Genomic DNA, 23,115 nt, shown 5'->3' with positions numbered 1-23,115 from the left:
CATACCCAGCATGCTAACAACTAAGCTACCATTGCTCCTTTCTTTTATATACCTCTGGACATACTACTTTGAGCCCATAGACATACTACTTTGAGTAATCTTAAGGTATGTTCCTTCAGCTGTCATCTGTTCATCAACATTTGCTTGAAAGCATTATGGAAGAAATGTTTCTGATCCAAAAATCTGATCAAACTTGGAATATAGGTTTTATCATTAAGATATCAGAAGAGTTCAGGTAATCATGACTGTGACCGGCTGAGTTTGTCAACATGTTAGCAATTCAAATTATACATATAATGTACTTCATTATAAGGTAGTCTCATCTATTAGGCAGCACACTGTGTGACCCCCATGGACAGCATTACAATGAGGGATTACTATATAATCAAGATCGATGCTGCTGATGATTATGAACATGATCCAATAATATTAATAATTTGATCTCTGTATCTGATTAGGTGAACTTGTCAAAACCAGCTACTGTATTTCTTATCAGATTCTGATCAAACTTGTTATATACTCTTATCCAGCAGTTAGATGAGTTTGGTTTTGAGTAAAATATGTGCATATTTAAAAGGTAATCTTGTAGTTGACAAGTTTGGTTATGAATAAAATATATGCATATTTAAAATGTAATCTTGTAAGTGACAAGTTTGGTTATGAGTAAATATAAGCAAATTTAAAAGGCAATCTTGTATCGGACAAGTTGGTTATGTGTAAAATATATGCATATTTAAAAGGTAATCTTGTATCTTAGGAGTTTGGTTATGAGTAAAATATCTGCATACTTAAAAGGTAGTCTTGTATGTGGCAAGTTTGGTTATGAGTAAAATATATGCATATTTAAAAGGTAATCTTGTATCTTAGGAGTTTGGTTATGAGTAAAATATCTGCAAACTTAAAAGGTAGTCTTGTATGTGGCAAGTTTGGTTATGGGTAAAATATACGGATATTTAAAAGGAAATTTTGTACCTGGTTGGCTGAGTTTGTTACATCTCTAGCTCTAAAGATTATATTTAATTTTCATAAACTTCATAAAATGGTTTTTATCATCAAGATCTAAAACGGTTCAATTATAAGCTAGAGAAAATTATAATAATTACACCTAAGTTGTTTTGGAAAATCATTAATATCAGACTATAGTAAGTAAAACTGACTTTAAATGAAATTTCAAAGATAGTTACATTGGTATGTGTTCTTACAATATTATATAAGTGTGCTTTTTGAAATGGTCAACTGTTAAGTTGCAAATTTTGCAAGTCAGCAAGGAACACCCCCATATGCATGCATACTCTTATACAATAATTATATATTGATAATTAAATGAGGTTGCAAATATGGTAATTAAATGATACAGTGAGAAAAACATATCTGAAATAAGAATGAAAAAGATGGTCAGCAAAAATCAGTAACTACTTTCTGGATGGCAGTAAAGTGTACCATAAAACAAACACAAGGTAATCCCCCGATGCTGTAAAACTGCAAATCTGGTATGAAAAGAATGAACAGATGCTGTATAACTGCAAATCTGGTATGAAAAGAATAAGCAATGTCAAAGATGTAGCATGGAAATGATAACGAGTAACCCTCTGCTACTTCTGTTTTTGAAAAGTTAATGAAAGGCTCAGTTTTCAAAATCATGCTTATCTGGTCCAATGGAAGTCTAATGATTTTATTTTAGAGTTGCATCCTTTATGTGATATTGAATGGTGGAATGGCACCCAAAGGATGACCTAAAAAAACTTCTCGTCTATCTCTTCAATGACAATGCAATTAAGCACAATAAATTCTGGATATCGCAATAGCACTCCCTTACTATAAGGCCATTCATTATAACACATTTTCTTTTAAAAGGTGGGTATGGTCATGGAGCCAATTTCATTAATTGGTAGGTAAATTATGTGCATTATGTACTTTATTATAAGGCGGTCTCACTACAGGTAACATTCTCTATGGCTCCCACGGACAACGTCATGTAGAGCATTATTATGAGGGAGAAAAGTGTGTGTGTGTGTTTTAAGCATCTATTAAAAATACATTTTTCCTCAAATAGCAGAAATATCGCACATCAAACAAAAAAATGATGTACTTTCAACAGGCTGCTGACTACTTAACGTAATCACGGATATGTTCAACATGACGAAGAAACACAGCTAAAATGTTCTACAAATTGGACAATATTCTTCTATAAAATACAGCTGAGAGTTATTCAAGTTTTATCACATGTTTCCATAAAATTAAAATTTTAGTTATTAAAGTTTATTATATATTTCTATCAAATACAATTTTAGTTCTTATAGTTTTATCATATATTTCTACAAAACACTTTTAATTGTTAAAGTTTTACCATATAATTCTACAAAATACAATTTTAGTTACTTTAGTTTTAATATATAATTAGTTATATTTTTATCATATACATGTATATACATACAATTCTAGTTATGAAAGTTTAATAAAAAATTTCTATAAAATAAAATGTTAGCTATTAAAGTATATTTTTATAAAATACAATTTTTGCTATGAAAGGTTTGTCAGATATTTCTAAAAAAAACTTAATTTTAGTTTTTGAAGTTTTATCATATATTTGTATAAAATAAATACAATCTTTGCTATGAAAGGTTTATCAGATATTTCTAAAAAAAATTAATTTTAGTTTTTGAAGTTTTATAATATATTTCTAATAACTTTTAATTGTGAACAGTGACTGTATTAAACTTCTTCTGAATTTTACAATGAAAGTGCAGAAATTTCTCTTCTGCAATACTTACCTAACATCTACTTGTTTCTTCAAAATTTTTATTTTGTTCACAGGACAATTTGTGAAAAATCATCTGATAAATATAAAAGAAATTTAAATGAGATAATAAGTGAATCAGTCACCTTTTCTATTTTTAATAAACCCTTTTCTGTACATATTAATTTCTTATGAGTGAATACATGGAAGTTGTATTGTTAATAAGGGTCTGACAAGTCCAACTGACAAATGAAAATGTTCACACTTTAACTGCATGACAAATGAAAATGTTCACACTTCAACTGTATGACAAATGAAAATGTTCACACTTCAATTGCATGTCAGCGACAACAAAATATTTTTTCTGTTCTTATATTGTAAATTATTATCTACATGTTATAGTGTTGAGGACACTGAGATTGCCTGAAACTTTCATTCAGTCTGCCAGAGTTCACATTTCCTCCTAAAGTGCTAAATGTAAATTTACCAAACAGGGCTGAGCAAATTCCTTATCAAGACATCTGGAACAAATGAAATTCTTGGTCAGGCAAGTGTTTTCCCTTGGCTGCACCCTTGAACCATTGAGCTCAGTCAAATTCAAAATGGTGCATGTAAGCACTGGCAATATTAGTCACCTATATCAACATTTAGCTTGTGCTCTGTGTCCCAACTATTAGGCAAGGTCACCAAAGTCATCAAGACAAGTGATTATATCAATCAAGCAATAGAACAAGCTTCTTGTTAATCAAGACTGCCTCATTCTTTCATAAAGCTCTAAAGAAGCAGCTGAGTATCTTGCTTTTCATACTTAATAATTAAGTAAAGAATGATATGATATATTGGTATATTTTTGTTATTAAACTTTTAACACATCATGTTTTTGTTATAACTTGCTTTTGAAATAAGAATGGGGATCAAATATTTCTGTAAATTCAGAGTTTATTCTGTGAAATAAAAGTGCCTGAACAATAAATTTTTTAAAAATTTAACTTGTGCCATAACTGTGAATGTGTTTTCTGTACTACTTACATTTGCAAGTAAGTGATAAATTCTGCTGGACAAGTGATTTTTTCAATGTCAATTGTCTGGGACAAGTGGATCAAGAAAGCATCTGCTCAGCAAAGAGTGAAAGATAAGTTGCCCATACAGTAACCATCTGCGAGAAGGGTAAATGTTTTGGTCCCTTCCCCTGGGGTCATTGAGAAAGGGTTATGGGTCAAGCACACCAAAAACTGAAACTTTTATTTTAATATTTCTGTTCCAAATATAAAAATATTATAAGTAATGGAATTTGGATTATGACCCCTAAGTCACAATCCAGTAATGATGGAGGTGGGATATGTAATACAAAATATTTAGAATTATCTGTAGCTCTAGATCAACTATTTGCAGAAAAACAATTTAAAATAAGAAAGTGACAGCTTAGTTGATTGTATTTGAAGGGCACAGAGAAATGGCACAATACCTTATTCAATGTATCTAGCACATGATACTTTTCTCTCAAAGAACAAAATAGTGCACACCCCAAAAACTAGTCATATTTCTTACGCTAAAATTTTCCTTAATGATATTTCTAAATATGTACAATACTGTATGTGAATCTATGTCAAATACTAATGACCATGCCTTACAAGCACTTTCAAGACTGCAGTTGTATATAAATGTGGTATCTTGTGCAGATGTTACTGGCATTAGACATTCAAAAAAAGGTTAACACCAATACAGCATAATCTGTTGAGACCAAATGCTTTGGTATTTTATAACAGTGCTCGGTATACAAAAATCTGATTTGCATTGGAATGATCTTGGGAGGAAAAATATTTGGCCAATCCTTGGAAGTAACTCAGTTACAAAAGCATTGATTTGCATAAGTTTCACAGTAAAAAAATAATAATAATGTACAAGCGAGGAAAACAAAACCATTATTCTAATGGCACAATATTTATTGCTAAACCAAACAAACTAGTGCCTGGATCCAGTTTCACAAAGTTTTTCAAATTAAGATTTTCAATTATCTTGTTTATTATACCTCTGACAATCTTGGCATATTTGCCTGCAGTAGAGATAGTAGTAAAGTTGTTGTTGTTTTGGATTTAACGCCACTTTTGGCAAATGATAGACCATACTTAGTAGCCAGAATACCTGGTGGAGGAAGAACCCAGGAAAACCCCACCACTGGCAGACAGTAGAATGGCAAATAAATAACTATATTCTTGAAAAAAAGAGTACTGTAAACAACACATTCCAAAGCTCCCCTATGCAGACACTAAACACATTCAATTTAATAAGCAGAAACCAATATCATTTTTATCAGACTTACCGTGGCTGTGACATGTGACTTTTCCACCACAGAATTTAAAGTTTTTTTTTATTACTCTAAATGCAAGCCATTCTCAAATTATGCTCAAGGAATTTTATTATTCAACAAACACCTTTTTTTTTGTTGCTACAATAATCCTGAACCTTGACCCAAAAATCAATATTTACCTTTCATACCCTAAGCACAAGCCATCCACAAACTTGGGTCAAGGCACATAATGAAGAAGTAAAGTTATGCAAAAACACCCACAAAACTATTTTTCTTCTTTCTGTCAGTGACCTTGACCTTTGACCTTTTGACCACATAGTAAATAAACTTCTTCTTTACCTGGAGTGCAAGCCATCTATGCCATCTACAATGCCTGGTCCAGGTCTGTGATGCACAAGTCGTGTTACAGTGCAGAAACCGTTCTTCTTCCCTAAGTCACAGTCACCTTAGCTCTTTACATTTTGGCCCCAAAATAAGTAGGTTTCTTCCTTACCCCATGTGCAAGCTAACAAAAATTTTTTGTCCCAGTATGTGATGCAGAACTAATGTTTCTGTGCATAAATCATTTTTCTTCTTCAAGTCACCACGACCTTGATTTCAGATCCCAAAATTTGTTAGATTCTTCCATACCCAAGTGCAAGTAATCTTAAAGTTTTGTTAACTGTAGATGATAAAGAACTCTATATATTGTTCAGAAACCATTTCTCTTCTTTCAGACAGTGACCCTGACCCTTGACCTTTTGACCCAAAAAGGATAGGCTTCTATCTAACTTCAAGTGCAAATGAACCAGTCTGGTTCAGATATGTAATATTATTGTGCAAAAACCATTTTTCTTTTTTCAGTCACGGTGATCATGAATTTTGGATCCAAAACTGAAGGGCTTCTTCCTTATCCCAATTTCACACTATCAACAAAGTTTGCTAACTGTTGACTGAAAATTTAAGCTATTGTGCAGAAACTTGAGGAAATCCTAAAGTTTTCATTTTACAGAAGAATTCAAGACATTATTACTTTATTTTAATTGTTAATGACTGCCAAATGGTCAGTAAACATTCATTGTTACCATGAAGCAATAAGGAAACAAATCTGTTTTTGAGAACAAAATTTATGATATTAAGTGAAACTAGGCCATGAAAATATCACTTGTATGAAAAAGGAGCATTTCAACTTACCTGAACGTATATGGTTGAGGGAGGCTAGAACCCTTAGCATGAAGGCAGCTGGGACAGTAATGGTGTCCCTCGTCTCATCCAACATAATCTCATTACGCCTCACCACCTTGAACAAATTAAATTTGACAATAACCATCAACAAACTGAAATGTGAAGTCTCACATTTTATCTATAACCTCCTTTACCCTGATGTTGACATTTTGTCACTTCTATCCCCCAAGAATTTCTATAATCTGGTGATATGCAGTCTAAGAAGAATTTGTTGATATAAACAAGATATGCCTCCATATACTCTGTATAGCAGATTATTTTGGTGGTCAAATTATGGGCTTTGATAAACCAGATATCAAGATTTATGATGGTTAATTTTTGTAGACAATAAAATATAGCTTTATTTTGTGGCAGCTTTCCTATGTCGCGACATAATGTTTAAACTTTGAAATTCAATAATTTCAAAAGATTTTAGATAAACTCAAGAAAACTTATTGATCCCAAATATACTTTCTCATAATACAGATACACACAACTGTAAAGACAATTATAATGCTACAATGACAGTTCCTTTCAGATGTTCATCTGCATATAATTGATGTCACATTCAATTAAAAAACACAAGTAAAATACAAAAACAGATATCTCTTGGTAACTGAACAGTGACAGACACCACAGACTTGTAATTCATTTACACCTTACTTTCACTTTTACTGCTCTGACTAAATAGCAGATTACATGGGTGAGAGGACTTACTTTTTAGGTGGGACTCCTGGAATCGCTGGTGTCTCAAATATTATCCACATAAATTCTTGCATACAACTGATGTAACATGTACATGCAATGCACTTCAGATATGTTAAATATTTTTTGTGAGCTTTTTTCATATATATAAAACTAGTACGTTAGCCAACAAAATTTTAGCCAAGTTTCTTATTAGTCAGTGAAGTGATTACTAGGTTCTAAATAAAATGCAATTTTTCAAAATAACACTATTTCTTTTTACAAGATTTCAAATATTATGCATCTGGCATGCAGGCACATCTCTATGCTCTGGACCCTGATATACTTAGCACATTGTTTTATTTCAAATTTTTTTATTTATTTTCTCTGGCAACATAATATATAATTATTTAGTCTATGGGACCACAACTGCCTTCCAATGTGAGACACATGCTGGGTCCAGTTTTCATAAGATGCAGATGAAGTCAATCATGCACAGCTGCTACATTGGTAATAAACATCAATCACAAATGTATTGACCCTTTTCTGCACCCAGCAATTAAAGGGGTTTAATTTTATGACCAATTTACCAAGATTATATGCACATTTCTGCTGGACAGTCATTAACACCAAACATAATCACTGCCATGTGCACATTAACATAATGGGAAAAGAAGAGATTTTATCGTAAATACTTGTGATAAAATTATATTAGGGGACTATGTTGTGAGTTGCTTTATTTTCATTTTCACATATCTTTTAGATCTTTTCTTTCTTTCAAGCTTGATATTTATGAATGAACAAACTTTATGTAAATTCAAAACACATAGCCATGCAATTATTGGGTGCTATTTATGACAATTATATTGTGCCAAATTGTCAAAATGCTAAATCTTGAAAGCAAAATTAATTACTTCATTTCTATTGGTTTAACAGAAATGTACTCCTTGTATTTATTACCTCTTTAACCATATATACATAATACTCTATGCATTACAAAAAGGCATCTGACAAGGAACTTTAAGTAGATATGCGTCAATGTTCAATTGCTTGTCTGGATTATGCCCACATTATCCATCAAAGTACATGTACTACATTAGTTGCTTTGCCCTGCTTAAAAGCATTTATTAAAAAAGCAGACAAGTTTTATCGTGATGAAAAATGCTTTGAATCATACTCACACTGAAACATACATAGAACTTCAGAAAGATAGATGTATAAATATCTAGTATGTTTTGACAAAATTTATAGATATCCAGTAAGTACTAACAAAGTCTTTAGATATCCAATAAGTACTGACAAAGTTTATAGATGTCCAGTAAGTACTTACAAAGTTTATAGATATCCAGTAAGTACTGACAAAGTTTATAGATATCCAGTAAGTACTGAAAAAGTTTGTTTAAATGAAATATTTCATACCTCTTCAGCTCTTACACTGTCAAATGTTGGTTCTTCCATTAATGGAGTCCAAATCTTTATATCATAGTCTATTCCACTGGAGGCAAGGACTGAAATAATAATAATAATAATAATAATAGTAACAATAATAATGATGATGATAAATCAGAAGAAATAATACTATGAAGAAGAATAAACACTCTGCCACACCTTTTTGTATACCCACACATTACAATGTGTATTAGAAAATTATGCCAAATTCAAAACTTAAGTCACATAAGTGTGAACTGTATGTCACTGTGACCTTTTACATGATGTTGCTGTACTCACCAAGACACACCTTTATATCAAGCTGCATTACTCTTATGCTAGCAATGCCCGAGAAACTCACCTAATGGCAAAACTTAACTAAAGTCACTGAAGCATGAAATTTAGGTCACAGTAACCTATATTTGGTACAGCAATTTTGTACATACCATACTGGTAATCTTTAGTAATGATGTACATCACAAAAGAATTATTCTGTAGAAAACTTGTCTCAAGTGTCTGTGTGCACTCCTCTTCAAACAAAACATGATCCATCCAAGACATATTCCCCACTTCTGCTTATCGAAAGACTCCTAGTGAAAGTAATTTTAAAATCTACCACTCTCAATCTACATAACAGTTGTGGTGCTGCACATTCAATCTATGTACTATCTATGCTACACTTTGTTTCCATAGTTGCATGAATACTAATTCTTGGCTATCATGACGCTTTCTGTAGACATCTCTTCCAATGCTGTTGACCTCATACTTTACAAAATTATTTCCAGGTTTCCCTATTTGTTTATCCAAATTGATGGCACATCTGCATCTTTTGTCCTATCCTGAAAAGCCTTCATTACAAGATGGTTCCTATCAAGTTGGTCAAACTGAAAAAATTAGTGGGAAATTTAATTTTGTGTGTGTGTGTGACTTTGAATTTTTAACATAGCTTTAACAATTTTTCAGTCATATCACTACAATGTCTGCAGTGCAGTAGTTTATAGTGATGTGTAGCACTGGGGCATCATGTCCCACCTATCCACATTATCCTGACACTAGGCCAACCAGTCCTAGTACTAACCTTTTAGTGATGAGCGCCAAATGAGGCAGCAGCTAGTACCATTTTTATAAGTCTTTTGTATGACTTGGCCAGGGTTCGAACCCAAGATCTCCCAGATCCAAGGTTAATGTTCTAACCACTTAGGCCACCTGAGTCATCCATTTAAGTTTGTTCAACTGGATACAGACCAGAGGAGCCTGTTGTCCATCTTGTGTCATCAATCGATTAGAACAAGTTTGCTATAGCTACTCCTCCCAAACAAATCTGGAGGATTACCATGAAACTATTTTCACACATTCATCCCAAAGTCCCAAATGAAAATGGTGCTGCTCAGTGGTCCACAATGCACATTGGCCATCTTGAAAATCTTGTCACTGTTATTCCTCCTGAATAGATGGTCACATCATCAAATGGTTCTCAATGAAAAGACTTCATATGATGTCTACTTGGTTTTCAAATTGAAATGTACTCGATTTGACATCCAAACTGGAAACCATGGCAGCCATCTTGGAAACATTCTTGCCAATCCTCCTAATAGGAAATTCACATCAAAATGGGGTTTTCACCAAAACACTTCTTATGTTATCTAGTTTGTCTTTGATAATGATGGTAACATTCTGACATCCAATACTGCTGCCATGGTGGTCACCTTGAAACTTCTGCTATACTTGTTATTCCTCCTGAATGGGGGGGTCATATCATCAAAAGGTTTTGACAAAAAGACTTCCTATGATATCTAGTTGGTCCTAAATCAAAATGGTACCAATATGACATTCAATATGGATGACATGCTACAGCTCAAGAATACCAGAGATGGTTTCAAAACAGAGCAGCTAAAAATAAGAAAGAGTCTGATCTTGTACTGTTGGAATCATATCTTGTACTTTAGGAAATTCCTTTTGGCAACACAGTGTCAGTCCTTTCAAGGGACTTTGTGCGATTGTTAAAATATTTTTTATTTAAAGTTTTAGAAATGGAAGCCTTATCAAATGGTGGACTAGCATCATCTATATAAAATTTAAATGCCTCTGAGCTAGGCCACTATCTATCAAAATTGTTTAAATTCTGTTGAGAAGCTGTTTTGAAGTAGATCCAGATCTTTTAATCATTAATAACAACTGCCATATTTGATGGTGGAATTACATCATTTGCATAATAATAATAATAATAATAATAATAATAATAATAATAATAATATAATAATCATAATAATAATAATAATAATAATAATAATAATAATAATAATAATAATAATAGTAATAATAATAATAATAATAATATTAATAATAATAATTTAATAATAAAAATTTAATAATAATAATAATGATAATAATAATAATAATAATAACAATAATAATAATAATAATTGACTTGATGTGCTCTTGATGGACCGTTGAACTAAAAGCTCATAACAGATATAGTCAACATGCATAAAATTATTATATTATTCATATCATGTACAATAAAACACACGAATTACATACAGTAAATATTATCAATGACTGGAGGCAATATAATATAATACATTCATAAAAAATATCGTACAATAGAAAATCTTTGGTAAAAACCTGATAAATATGAGTTCAATAGAATTTAGTGATGAGATATTCAATATATTGATTATGGCAGTTATATTGGATGTCTAAGGGGCACCATTTTCATTTAGAACTAGCTAGATTTAAGAAGTCTTCTGTTGGAAACCCTAAATTGATGTGATCATAGACTGAGGAATAGCAGTAAAAAGATTTTCAAAGGACTGATACAGTGGTTATATTGGGTGTCAGATATGAATCATTTTATTCAGGACAACTGCTTGATGTATACATATATGCAACTTGCTTGACATGTATCTATATGCAACATGCTTGATGTGTACCTATATGCAACTTGCTTGACAGGAACTTATCTGCAACTTGCTTGATGTGTACCTATATGCAACTTGCTTGGCCACTTGCTTGACATGTACCTATATGCAACTTGCTTGACATGTACCCATATGCAACTTGCTTGACATGTACCTATATGCAACTTGCTTGACATGTACCTATATGCAACTTGCTTGACATGTACCTATATGCAACTTGCTTGATGTGTACCTATATGCAACTTGCTTGGCCACTTGCTTGACATGTACCTATATGCAACTTGCTTGACATGTACCTATATGCAACTTGCTTGGCCACTTGCTTGACATGTACCTATATGCAACTTGCTCGACATGTACCTATATGCAACTTGCTTGACATGTACCTATATGCAACTTGCTTGACATGTACCTATATGCAACTTGCTTGACATGTACCTATATGCAACTTGCTTGACATGTATCTATATGCAACTTGCTTGATGTGTACCTATATGCAACTTGCTTGGCCACTTGCTTGACATGTACCTATATGCAACTTGCTTGACATGTACCTATATGCAACATGTCTGGCCACTTGCTTGACATGTACCTATATGCAACTTGCTCGACATGTACCTATATGCAACTTGCTTGACATGTACCTATATGCAACTTGCTCGACATGTACCTATATGCAACTTGCTTGACATGTACCTATATGCAACTTGCTTGACATGTACCTATATGCAACTTGCTTGATGTGTACCTACATGCAACTTGCTTGGCCACTTGCTTGACATGTACCTATATGCAACTTGCTTGGCCACTTGCTTGACATGTACCTATATGCAACTTGCTTGACATGTACCTATATGCAACTTGCTTGACATGTACCTATATGCAACTTGCTTGACATGTACCTATATGCAACTTGCTTGACATGTATCTATATGCAACATGCTTGATATATACCTATATGCAACTTGCTTGACATGTACCTATATGCAACTTGCTTGATATGTACTTATATGCAACTTGCTTGACGTGTACCTATATGCAACTTGCTTGACATATACCTATATGCAACTTGCTCAACAGGAACTTATCTGCAACTTGCCTGACATAAACCAATATGCAACTTTTTTTTGCTTGACATGTACATATATACAATTTGCTTGACCTTTGAACCAAGTATGGCTGAAATAGTTTGAATGGTTGGAGAATCATGGTCTGGAAATTTAAATGTTTACAGAGAAACAGAGATAAACATGCCTACTAATTACTATAAAATTTGGTATAAAATCAAAGATTTTATTTTGCCAAATTTTGCAACACTTTATGAGGTTAATTATTGGTTCATTGTCAAAATTTCATGAAAAGGTTACACTCAGTTATTATCAGAGAGGGACTATAAGGAGAATTTGTTTGCATTGGCTACATGCACAATAAAGAGAATGTTGATATACCTCTATGCTGTATTCATGTACTATGATTGAAAATTTCTTTGCACACGGTATTTATGGAAACCAAGCATTATCTAAAGCAGACAGATGTCAACTTGTCTACTCCCAAATGCTTGAAAATTGAATCTGAACTAGTCCAAATCACACAAACTTGAGCAGTTATTAAAATATGTTAAATGAATTCTGCCACAGTAGACAATACCATATTTTAAAAATTAATAAATTAATTATAAAATATATCAAAAGTTAAAAAAAATGTTATCAGCTCATGGTTTTGGCAATTTACTTTTGACGTATATGATGTGAAAATGACCTTGCAGAGATAGTAGTCTTTTTAAAAGAGTACATCTGAAGTAAGGTCCTGCTGTATACTCTATAACCCAAGTTAAGCCCATTAATCTTGCACCAAAAAATGGAATTAAAATTAATTTTAACATCGATTAAGATACACAAGACCTTTTTCAAATAATCAGGATAACCAGTGAAGAAAACCTGAGAAATTCTTTTTCTTTAAAAATCATACCCTATGCATTGTGCAAAACTGTACAGCAGAACCAAATTGGCAGAAGGATACTAAACTTGCAACAGTTTGAATTTTTACATGTTAGTAAAACTAACCATGGTTACAGGCCATGATTTAACCAGGTTGCAACAGTAAAATAAGCTTATCTTTCCAGACAAAACATATCTAATGTAGCCAGTAGCCTGCTTTGTTTGTGGGCAGTGGCCCATTGGACTGCTGAACAAATAATGCTCGACTGACAACTAGTGATAGGTAGGTGGAATTTTAGGATCGGAAAATTACATGAATAGAATGTTCAAGACTACGCTCATCTTGCTTATTCTTCTTCTTGTGTAAACTTTGTGATTCACAGTATTCTTACTTGGATCAAAAGGATGAGGTTGGAGACAGTTGACTACATGTCTGTCAGCTTCCAGGAGCATCACAACCCTGGCAGAGTCTCGGTCCCACACAAAGATGTGTCCACAGTCAGATCCACTCACCACAAACTGGTTTCCAAAAAAGTTTGCCTCCTTTATCTGCCAATAATAATAATAATAATAATAATAATAATAAAAAATAATAATAATCACAAGAAATCCAGAGCATTCATAACATGTGCATGATCAAAGTACTGCTGTAAATATTTGTGACCTTGACCCCAGAGGAAAAATGTTGAATAAGAATGTACATAATGGATTGTCACAACTTTATAACAATTCATCCGATGTATGAAGAAAATCCATCAGTGGTGTTTTGGAAGTAGAGGCAATGAAAAACCTAAATGCACATTTTCACTGAATGTGACCATGACTATTAGATAAAAATCTCATGTTTCCCACTGTGATGGACTCAAGAACAACACGGCCTACTCTTAAATTTAACCATATATGCTTCTGGTAGGGGAAGGTCCTGTTTCCTTCACAATAGCAAACAACATGAAATCAACCCAAAATTGGTATCTCATGTATTACTGAGTAATGCAAACAGCATATGATATCGCCATCAACATAAGGCAAGTTGTTTGAATATATTCTTTGTACAACACTTTAACTACACATGCAAAGATATTTACATTCATGGTTCCGTCAGTGTTTCTAAGTTACCCATTTGGGATCTGATCTTCAAACTACCAATTTCCAAATCAATAGAATGATTTCTGAAGTAAAACCATTATAATACATGTACCATGTTTGCTGAAATCAGCTGATGAGCACTTATGTGCTGGCCCAGAATTAAATGCATAGGCAAAATCTGTTTTAGGTACTGACCTTGACCTTGCAGCTAAAGACTAAATTAACTCAGCTTTGCTGGCACACTGGGGAACAAATGTACTAACTTTCATGGAATTCTGTTGTTTAGAACTCAAGTTATCATCTGGAAATGAAATACATAGGCAAGATATATTTTTAGCAACAGTCTTCACCATGGGCCTATTGACCCGAATCAAAAGGGCTTCCCTAGTCTAAGGGAAATATATCTAACAAGCTGAATGAAAAATGCTTCTTTTAACTCGAGGTATCATCTCGAAACCAGAAGAAATGCTTGCAAACCTGCCTGCATGGATGATGGTAAACTATAACGCTCTATAACATTCTTTCATGAAGTATAAAAACAACTCCACAGTAATAAGAAGAAGAAGAAGTAGGTGTGTCATTCTGTACCTACCATCGTCCTTGCATTTCTGTGTCCCCTAAATATTTTGTTAACTGTGGGCCTGAAGATATCCATCATCTCCATCTCCTCCTTCTCCCTCTCCTCCTGCCTTTTCCTTGTAAAGGCCTGTAGCCTCAGTGCTGCCGTGTGCCGGTCTATTTGACCCCTGAAAAGAGATGAACCACAATTGCAAATGACAATTTGGCAGCCATACAGTTTTACAGGAACAAGTGACTTTTGAAAGGTTTATAACCATTTAGATGAAATTCAAACTATAGTCAGGATCTGACCCATTCTCAATCATATCCCACCCTCAATCTCTGAAAGTAATTACCAGGCACAGTTACACTCTAGTTCATATTATTTAATAAATTTTTACCTATCAAATTTGGAATCCTGCCATACTTTGTTCATGCAGACTTTTGCAAAAGCATCAACATGAATGCAGAGTACAATATTACTTGGAGACAGAATGTACATGATGAGGTGCAGTGGTATCATGTAGACTCTTGTACAGATAAAAGGTATAGTACATATACACTGTACACAGCATGAAAAATACTCAATGCTGCAGCGTTCATTAAACATAGTCAAAACCATAGTCTGAACCCTAAAAATGTCTTGGGAGTCTAGATTTTTTAATCCTCTTTTGTATGTAAAACATTCTACAACTGCCTATAGTATGATTCAGTAAGAATTTCATAGAATGCACATTTTTTCCGTAAATTATGTTTCTCCGATAATACTTACCTGATCACATTACATTAAGATAACTTTCCCTACTACTGCCAAATCCAGCCCTCCAGGAAAGACAGAAAAATGTCTTTCTGTCTATATATGATAGATTTACAAAGACAAGCAACTCTCACAGGTTAACTGCCCATTCTATCTGCTAGTTGGGTACCATTATACCTGGTTTAACACAGTTTTTTACTTGAGTGACACATTAAAGGATGTTTGCCTTTCAGGGAAGGGTGAGACGATTATATGTTATGTGATCAGGTAATTATTATCAGAAAAACATAATTTGCAACAAAATTTGCTTTCTACTTCAAATACATTACCTAATCATATTACATTAGGAGAATTGGAAAGAGGAAATGATGAGCATTCTATTTCCACCTGTGTCATCCAGTAGAAGCATGATTACTCTACTAAAGGAAGAACTTTTATTGATGTTAGTTTGGCACAGCAAGAAACAATTTGTTTATACACATGCACAGGAGATCCCTATGGGGTTCCACACCTGCTTATTGTTTCCCAATCAAAAGTTTCCCAGGTGAATCCAGCAAAAGTGGCAAATTCATCTCTGGGTCAAAGGTTGTGCTTTCATTAATGTGGAGTGGTTACTGTGCAGTCACCACTAACCCAACAAGATTCAGTTCTCTAATTAGCAAGGTCATGTCATGCAAATGGAAACTAGAGAAGGCAGTCTGGGCATGCCAGTCAGCTGACTCTGCTATGACCTGAATTTTTACATTACATTCAAGGTCAGGCTCATCAAATTCACTCATATTTTATGAACTGAAATCTTCATTAGTGTACCGGATTCTGTGAGAGTACACCCATTTAATAACTCCCTTTAGCCAAGCGGACAGCACTTGTGGGATTATATCTTGCATTCCTGCCTCCAGTTTTCTGCAGTGGATGCAGATATCGTCCTTGCATCTTGGGTAACATCTGAGGGTACATACAGGGTACTGCATCTCTGCTGCTGTGAACAGATTGATCATGGAGAGGGAATAAAATTACTGTTGGTTAACAACCGACAGTAAGCTATTCTTAGGAAGGAACCAGGTTTTGTCATTATAAAGACTGAGCCATCACAACAGAACTGCATGAAGTTTGGATCTATGGATATTGCATGTAGCTAGCTGAATCAGAACACTGAAACAGTCTTGAGTGAAGGAGGAGTTTATTTGGACACAGATTACTGACAATCTTGACTGCTTGATCGGAGCTGATTCGCTATGACTGCCCATGTACATCTGTCACTAAATCAAGCAGATCACTGATCATGAGTGTTTCATCTTAGTGGGGCAATCAGAGCTATTGCATTCTGTGCTCCTCATTTTGTAACTTTCCACAATCAAAGCAAATGGAGGGCAGGTGTATGCCCACATTACCTTCCTGCATGTACAGCCCATGCTTCTCGGGTTGTGGAACAACTTAAAAAAAATCTCAGTCACTGGATGGCCCAGAAGGGCATGGATGGAAGGTTCCTAGAGGGACAACTCTACATAAAGCAGTTGTCCTTCCTTGATAATGAGCCAGCCATGACACTGAGCCAGCCAAGATTGTGTTGGACTTGACTATTACCTGATTTAGGGAATACTCATGAACATATTCCCCTACTGTGAGGCAAAGGTCTGGTGATTGTCCTCCTCACCATGCAGAAGTATGTCACCACAAGCAAACTGTCAGACATTATCAGGACCGTGATTCATGGATATGTTCCACCCACATGTGGAAGGCATTGAGAATGGCTTTCATTTCCATAAATCCATATGCTATTGACCATCACAAGTCCAGTAGAAAACTATAACAGGTCCAACCCCTTCACTGAGAAGGCCAAGGAGCAGTAAGAAACTTCATCTAAACAATGCCCTGTTTGATGCTTTCTACAAACATGAGCTAAACCTTTTATATGTTTGGGAGAAAGAGGCCAAGTTAATACATGTCAAGAGTTGGATGGCATAATGTCAAGAAGTTATGAGGTCCAACTTCTCTACAATGATTATACCCCCTGTACTGTGAATAAGGGAACCAAAAAACACACTTAATGAATGGTTTTGTAGTATGTCATACAGAAACACCACTTTCTCTATAGAGAATGTCCTGAACTGGGATATGACTTGGGCTGAATGTCCAGCATCAACATCTTGGTTGATGCCTGAACAATTCTATCAATGCATGTGAGAGAAAGACATCAAGTTGATATGTGTTAAGGGTTCCATACCAATTTGGATCAAAATGTTGAGTAGGGACAAGGTCTGACTTCTCAACACTGAGTAACCACCACACAATATGTGAAGTAAGGTTATATGTTGTGATCTCAAAAACAAAACTTACTGAATGTTTATGTGGTTTATTGTGCTGTAACTTCACTGTCTCTGCAGTGGACACACTGACTTCTTAGTGAAAGCCCAAGATTAGGGTCATGTAAATTAGTATATGGAAATACGCATTGGACATGTCAAAACCGATCACTGATACTTGTCATGTTTCTACTGCGGGTCACAACTGCTATCAGTCTTGATAACTAGAAATGTTCTGGAACAGAAGACCTGTTTGTGTGAGTTATCGTATTATCTGCAACACCCTTTACAAGCCACAAAACATGCGTGAAAACATAACTCATCATAGGATTGCTTGGTAGTTCTTTCATGAAGTTACAATGACAAAAGTGGGGGAGTTTGGATAACAAAATCCAAAGACCTCTGACAATGGTTTGGTTCACATGAATGGTTGATCCAAATCTGACTGAAAGAGAGAAGTTAAGCACCTCAGGCGGGTCACCAGAGGGCAAGTGTGATTATGTATCACTAACAATTAAAAGTAGGCCAAGAGGAAGGATAAACTGTGTTCTTCCCTCTCCTGTCCCTGCCTACCTGTGAAAATAGGGGCTTATGACCATGTACAATTCACTTGGTTAGGAGAAGAAGAAAAAAACAAACCTTTGTTGAACACCACCACTGTTAATTCTATTGTGACAATTATCCCATCTCTTATGTTCCTTAACAGGGTCATGCAGAGATCAGAGACTGCACTGAAAATCAAAGCGCATCTTTTGTGCCTCTTGTTTTCTCACCTTCCCAATTTGAAACCCTAACAGAAGTGAAACAACTGAAAGTGAGGAAGTACATACAAAAATATAAATGACTGTAGTAAATGACTTTTCCAGTCAGATGAAAAAATATCATCAAATGTGTGATGTCAAGTAGGGAGGAAGTCAACAAAATGTCTCTCACAAACTTTGACATGGAATTATTAAGTGTATTGTATTAACACCTAGACAAGGTACATGTGGGAAAATTATATCTGTATGTGACTTTTTACTAGTGGGGGTGGGTGAGAAATTTGCATCCAACCGCAAAGAAGTTCTTGCATTACCAGGGTCAAGAAGGCTCAACAAGATGCCCAGTAATTTTTGTAACCTTTAACAATTAAATCATTTACGTCTACCAAGGCATTAACCTTGTAGGTAGAATTGATTTAAAGTTGAGGATGGCATTTAGATGGTGACAAAATCTTACAGATTTTCTTCATCAGTACTGTGAACTAAATTCCATCCATTCCACTGTCAGATCAGTATGTTGCTACATTTCCATTTCATCACCTTCATCGATGGGAAATGATGAAGTATCATCAGCATGCATCAGCATTTTGCCCATTGGATATTCTGTCACTATTGATTGCATTATGGAATGCTGGTCTGGCAAAGCCAGTTTGGCTCAGTTGGATGGCTTCATAATTAATTTTGTTTCACTATGAATTTTGATTGATCAGCCAGCTTGCCAGTTGGAGTAACTGATTCATGGCCACTGCAAAATGTACATTTCTCATTTGTACAACTGTGCTGGTTGGTCAATAGTTGGAGCACCATACCAAAGATGGTATATGTCTTGCAGTCCAACCAACTGTTGTGATATGATCGGAATGGCTGGCCAGCTAAGCAGTACATGTGGACTGTGATCTCTATGGTTGGAGATAACAGACTCCTGACCAATGTAACCATATACAGCTCATTCATATGACTGGACCATTTGGTCAAAAGTCAGAAAGACATACCAATGACAATATATGCTATGCAGTTCGAAAGGATGGTCAAGTATGGTCAATACAGACTGTCCTTCTATAACATACTGGTACATACTAATGCACATCATCACATCATGTTTTTGTTTCTTAATATTGTCATGCATGAAAAGAATAAATGATCACAAGCCCTCACCACTCATTGGCAGGGTCCTAGGCTTATCCCCAATAGATTACATTATATAAATGCCATTTCTACTCATCATATCTATAAAAAGGCCTTTTGAGTCATATCAATCAAATGCGATGCCATGGCCAGATTGGAGTCACCTGTGCTTTCTACTGTATACACAGCTACAGTAGGTTCTTATGCTGTCTCAGCATCTGCATGTGGGGTTGTTGTTGTTGTTGTTGTTGTGGGGTTTAACGCCATTTCTCAGCACACGATAGGCTATGCATGGCAGCCAGTATTAATGGTGGAGGAAGAACCAGGGAAAACCCCGGAAAGAACCACCAACCCACGAGAAGCTACTGGCAAGCTTTCTCACATACCCACATTGGCCGTGCATGTGGGGTAGCATCTGGACATCACCCAAGGGATCTAATCAATGATTCTACTGCATTCATAGATACATTATATTATGGTGCTATTGCATCATCATGGGAGTGGGGTGAGAAGGTATCTCAACATCACACATGAGAATAATCAATGATTTTAATGTATTCATGGATCCAGAAGTTGTGAACTATTCTACATCATCATGGTTGGGGTGGGGTGGAGAGAGCATCTTGATATCAACCATGATACTATTCTAAAATTCTACTCTGTTTATGGTTACAATAAGTTCTGCAGCTGTTTCTGTATCCGCATGAGGGGTGGAGAGGGTATCTTGATGTCCCCCAATGATTACATAAGGCATATGTTATGATTTACTGAAATGTGCTTGTTTTGGCAGCTCTGAGCTGCTTTTCAAAATGTTAGATCAAGTATTTTCAAACCAAAATGAAACTGTATGCATGGACACTTCTCGTGTCCATCCTTTATGACCTTAAATCATTTAATTCTTGCACTTGGTTGTCATCTCTATAATGAAGAAGAGGAACAAAATTAATACAATATGAACTGCATTTCTGAAATGACTTAGAAGTGTAATATTTGATAAGCACATGAAAATTCTCCAGTGAAAGTGAGTGTTACTTAATGAATTCAGGTGACAATAACACACAGTACAATTGCAAAAATAGGAATAAATTCACCAGAACTCACAAGAATGTTGTATGCCTATGTAAAACATTTGACTTACTGTACTAATGAAACAGAAATGTGGATAAATTAAGTTAATTTATAGAAGTAATCAAGTTTAACTGGATTGTCTGAAGGACAACTTACAGCATGGCTAGCAAACAAACAAAAAAAAACTGGTTTAAATCCTGTATTGTTGTAGCCACCTTGCAGGTAGAATGAAGAGTTAACCTGTATGGGTTGTTTCCTTTTGTCTATATAATACATAGAAAGTTATGTTCCATCTTTCTGGGAGGACTGGATTCAGAGGTAGAAAAGAAAAGGATCCATATGTAATTGGACCAGGTAATGTATTTGGTGGAGAAACTTATTTTCTTTTCAAAACTGGTTTCTTCTTCAGATATGTTGCCTGATTTTCTTCTTCAAATATGTTGTCTGATCATAAAACATTAGGAGAATAGTTGGAGGGAGCTACATCCACTTATGTGAGAGAAAGCCCAGTCTCCGATTCCCTAATGTGCATTAGTTGCATCAAATCTGTTGTAAGATATGGGCTAGAGTCAGCATATAGCCATGCCTGGGATGTGGCTTTTAGGGAAAAGTTCCTTCTCCAAATACAACAGAAATCAAAAAGTCATGTTCTTGTAAAGCTGCTGAACAGCTAAGGAAGTTAGTCCATTGTGCTTCTGCTATAGGTTCCACTGGTCAAGCTGTGCTCTTTAAAATGAAGGTCCTCTTAGGAAAATGAAAAAATGATGTCATACCTCTATCCCACAGCTAGGATAATATCACTTAGGGAACAGTGGTATGCTAGTGGCTACTGCCCTAACCTAGTGAGCTAATATGTACAAGAAACTCATTTGGAATTGGGTTGGTTCTTTATATACAGAGTATAATAATTCATTATATCTAGAACGATAGAGCTGAGCTGATATACTGTCCTTCCCTTGGCTCAATGGTACAAATAAATAAGGTCTTCCCACTCTTACCTGCTTGGTTTGCTTCAGGTAATACTTCAAAGCCCTTAGGGGGTCTTGTAGGCATCATTCAAATGAAGGTTATAACAAAGAAACAGGTTTCACAACAAAGGCAAAATTCTAAGTGAGTGGAAGACTGTTTTAAGATATGAAAATAGGAGACTTGAACAAAATCAAACTATCATGGTTCACCTGCAGATAGTTTGGATTGCTCATCAAGATATCTCTAGCTAGAATGGCTAGGAAGCATGTTATGAATGAGAGAGGTGAGTCAAAGAGGTTCATTACATAAGTTCTAAAGGTGCTTCATTCAGCCAAACCCGACCCCATAGTAGATTCTATTTCAGACACAAATGTAAAAGCTCAGACAAATGTTCATCAAAAGATCAGAGGTCTTGTTTTGATTGCATCTCCCATTCCATGATGATAAAATCTAACACTGTATAACGATGATGGGACCTAACTTGGGGATTTTTTAATTAAATGATGTGTTTCTGTTCACACCACTTGAAGAGCACTTTCCACTTCCCTTCATATGCTTTCAAAGTGGTGAGCCTTCTTACTCAAGTGGTTCCATTCACTATTTGTTCTTAGAATTGTTTTCCCTGAGGGCTTGCTTGATATAAACCAGGCATGCTGGTTCAACAATTCGAGGTTTTGATGAACAGTTCCTTCAGCAGGCAAGGAAAGCCGAGATTTAACTGGGAATTCCCACTGCTAAGTTGAACTGATCATTTATCAACAATTTTTCCGACTTGTGGGGAGCAGTCAACACAAGAATTAACTGATTCCCTCACTTACTGCTAGACTCTGGGGATCAGAGGGGTCAGTGGAAAGACATATGCATCTAAACTGTTCCAGTTCATGGAAACAGCATCCTGCTTTTGGATCTGAGATTGGAGAGAAAAAGGTGAGTAGCTTTCTGTTCCACCTTGTCACAAATAGATCCATGAGTTGTCAACCAGATAAATAATGAGGAGTGAACAGACCATTTGGATTAAATGAACTGATTCTGTCAGGACAGTGTGAGCAATGAACACTGAGTCTTCCGAGGATGTGACAGACTAGGAAGTGGAATTGTTGATGAGGACACCACCTGAAAAAATCCTAATCCAGAAAGCATGATCTAGTGATTTGGATCCTCCTTACCTTATGTAATACACCACAATGTTGTTATTAGAATGAATGCTCCTGACCGGGTCACCCACTGCAGACTTCCTGAAACAAGTGCAGCCCTGCTGGCATCTGTGCCA

General features: G+C 35.2%; 1 protein-coding gene across 4 annotated transcripts in view; it reads right to left on the bottom strand.

Moving 5' to 3' along the window:
* Positions 1-23,115, bottom strand: part of LOC149786300 (DDB1- and CUL4-associated factor 6-like) — an 89,834-nt gene that overhangs the window by 12,544 nt on the left and 54,175 nt on the right. For 3 of the 4 annotated variants that reach the window (XM_089976683.1, XM_089976682.1, XM_089976685.1), the window contains 4 exons: positions 14,897-15,050; positions 13,611-13,767; positions 8,352-8,440; positions 6,219-6,324 (listed from right to left, as the gene is read on the bottom strand). In XM_089976683.1, the coding sequence (XP_089832809.1) occupies positions 6,219-6,324; positions 8,352-8,440; positions 13,611-13,767; positions 14,897-15,050 (506 nt within the window). Of the gene's footprint in view, positions 1-2,771; positions 2,835-6,218; positions 6,325-8,351; positions 8,441-13,610; positions 13,768-14,896; positions 15,051-23,115 lie in introns of all 4 variants that reach the window. The other variant, XM_089976684.1, reaches the window with a different exon arrangement.

This window comes from Sinohyriopsis cumingii, chromosome 12 (genome assembly GCF_028554795.1).
Source record: "Sinohyriopsis cumingii isolate HCF-2022 chromosome 12, ASM2855479v2, whole genome shotgun sequence".
Lineage (NCBI taxonomy): Eukaryota > Metazoa > Mollusca > Bivalvia > Unionida > Unionidae > Sinohyriopsis > Sinohyriopsis cumingii.
The sequence above is the reverse complement of the archived record's forward strand: the minus strand, read 5'-3'. Positions and strand labels throughout refer to the sequence as shown.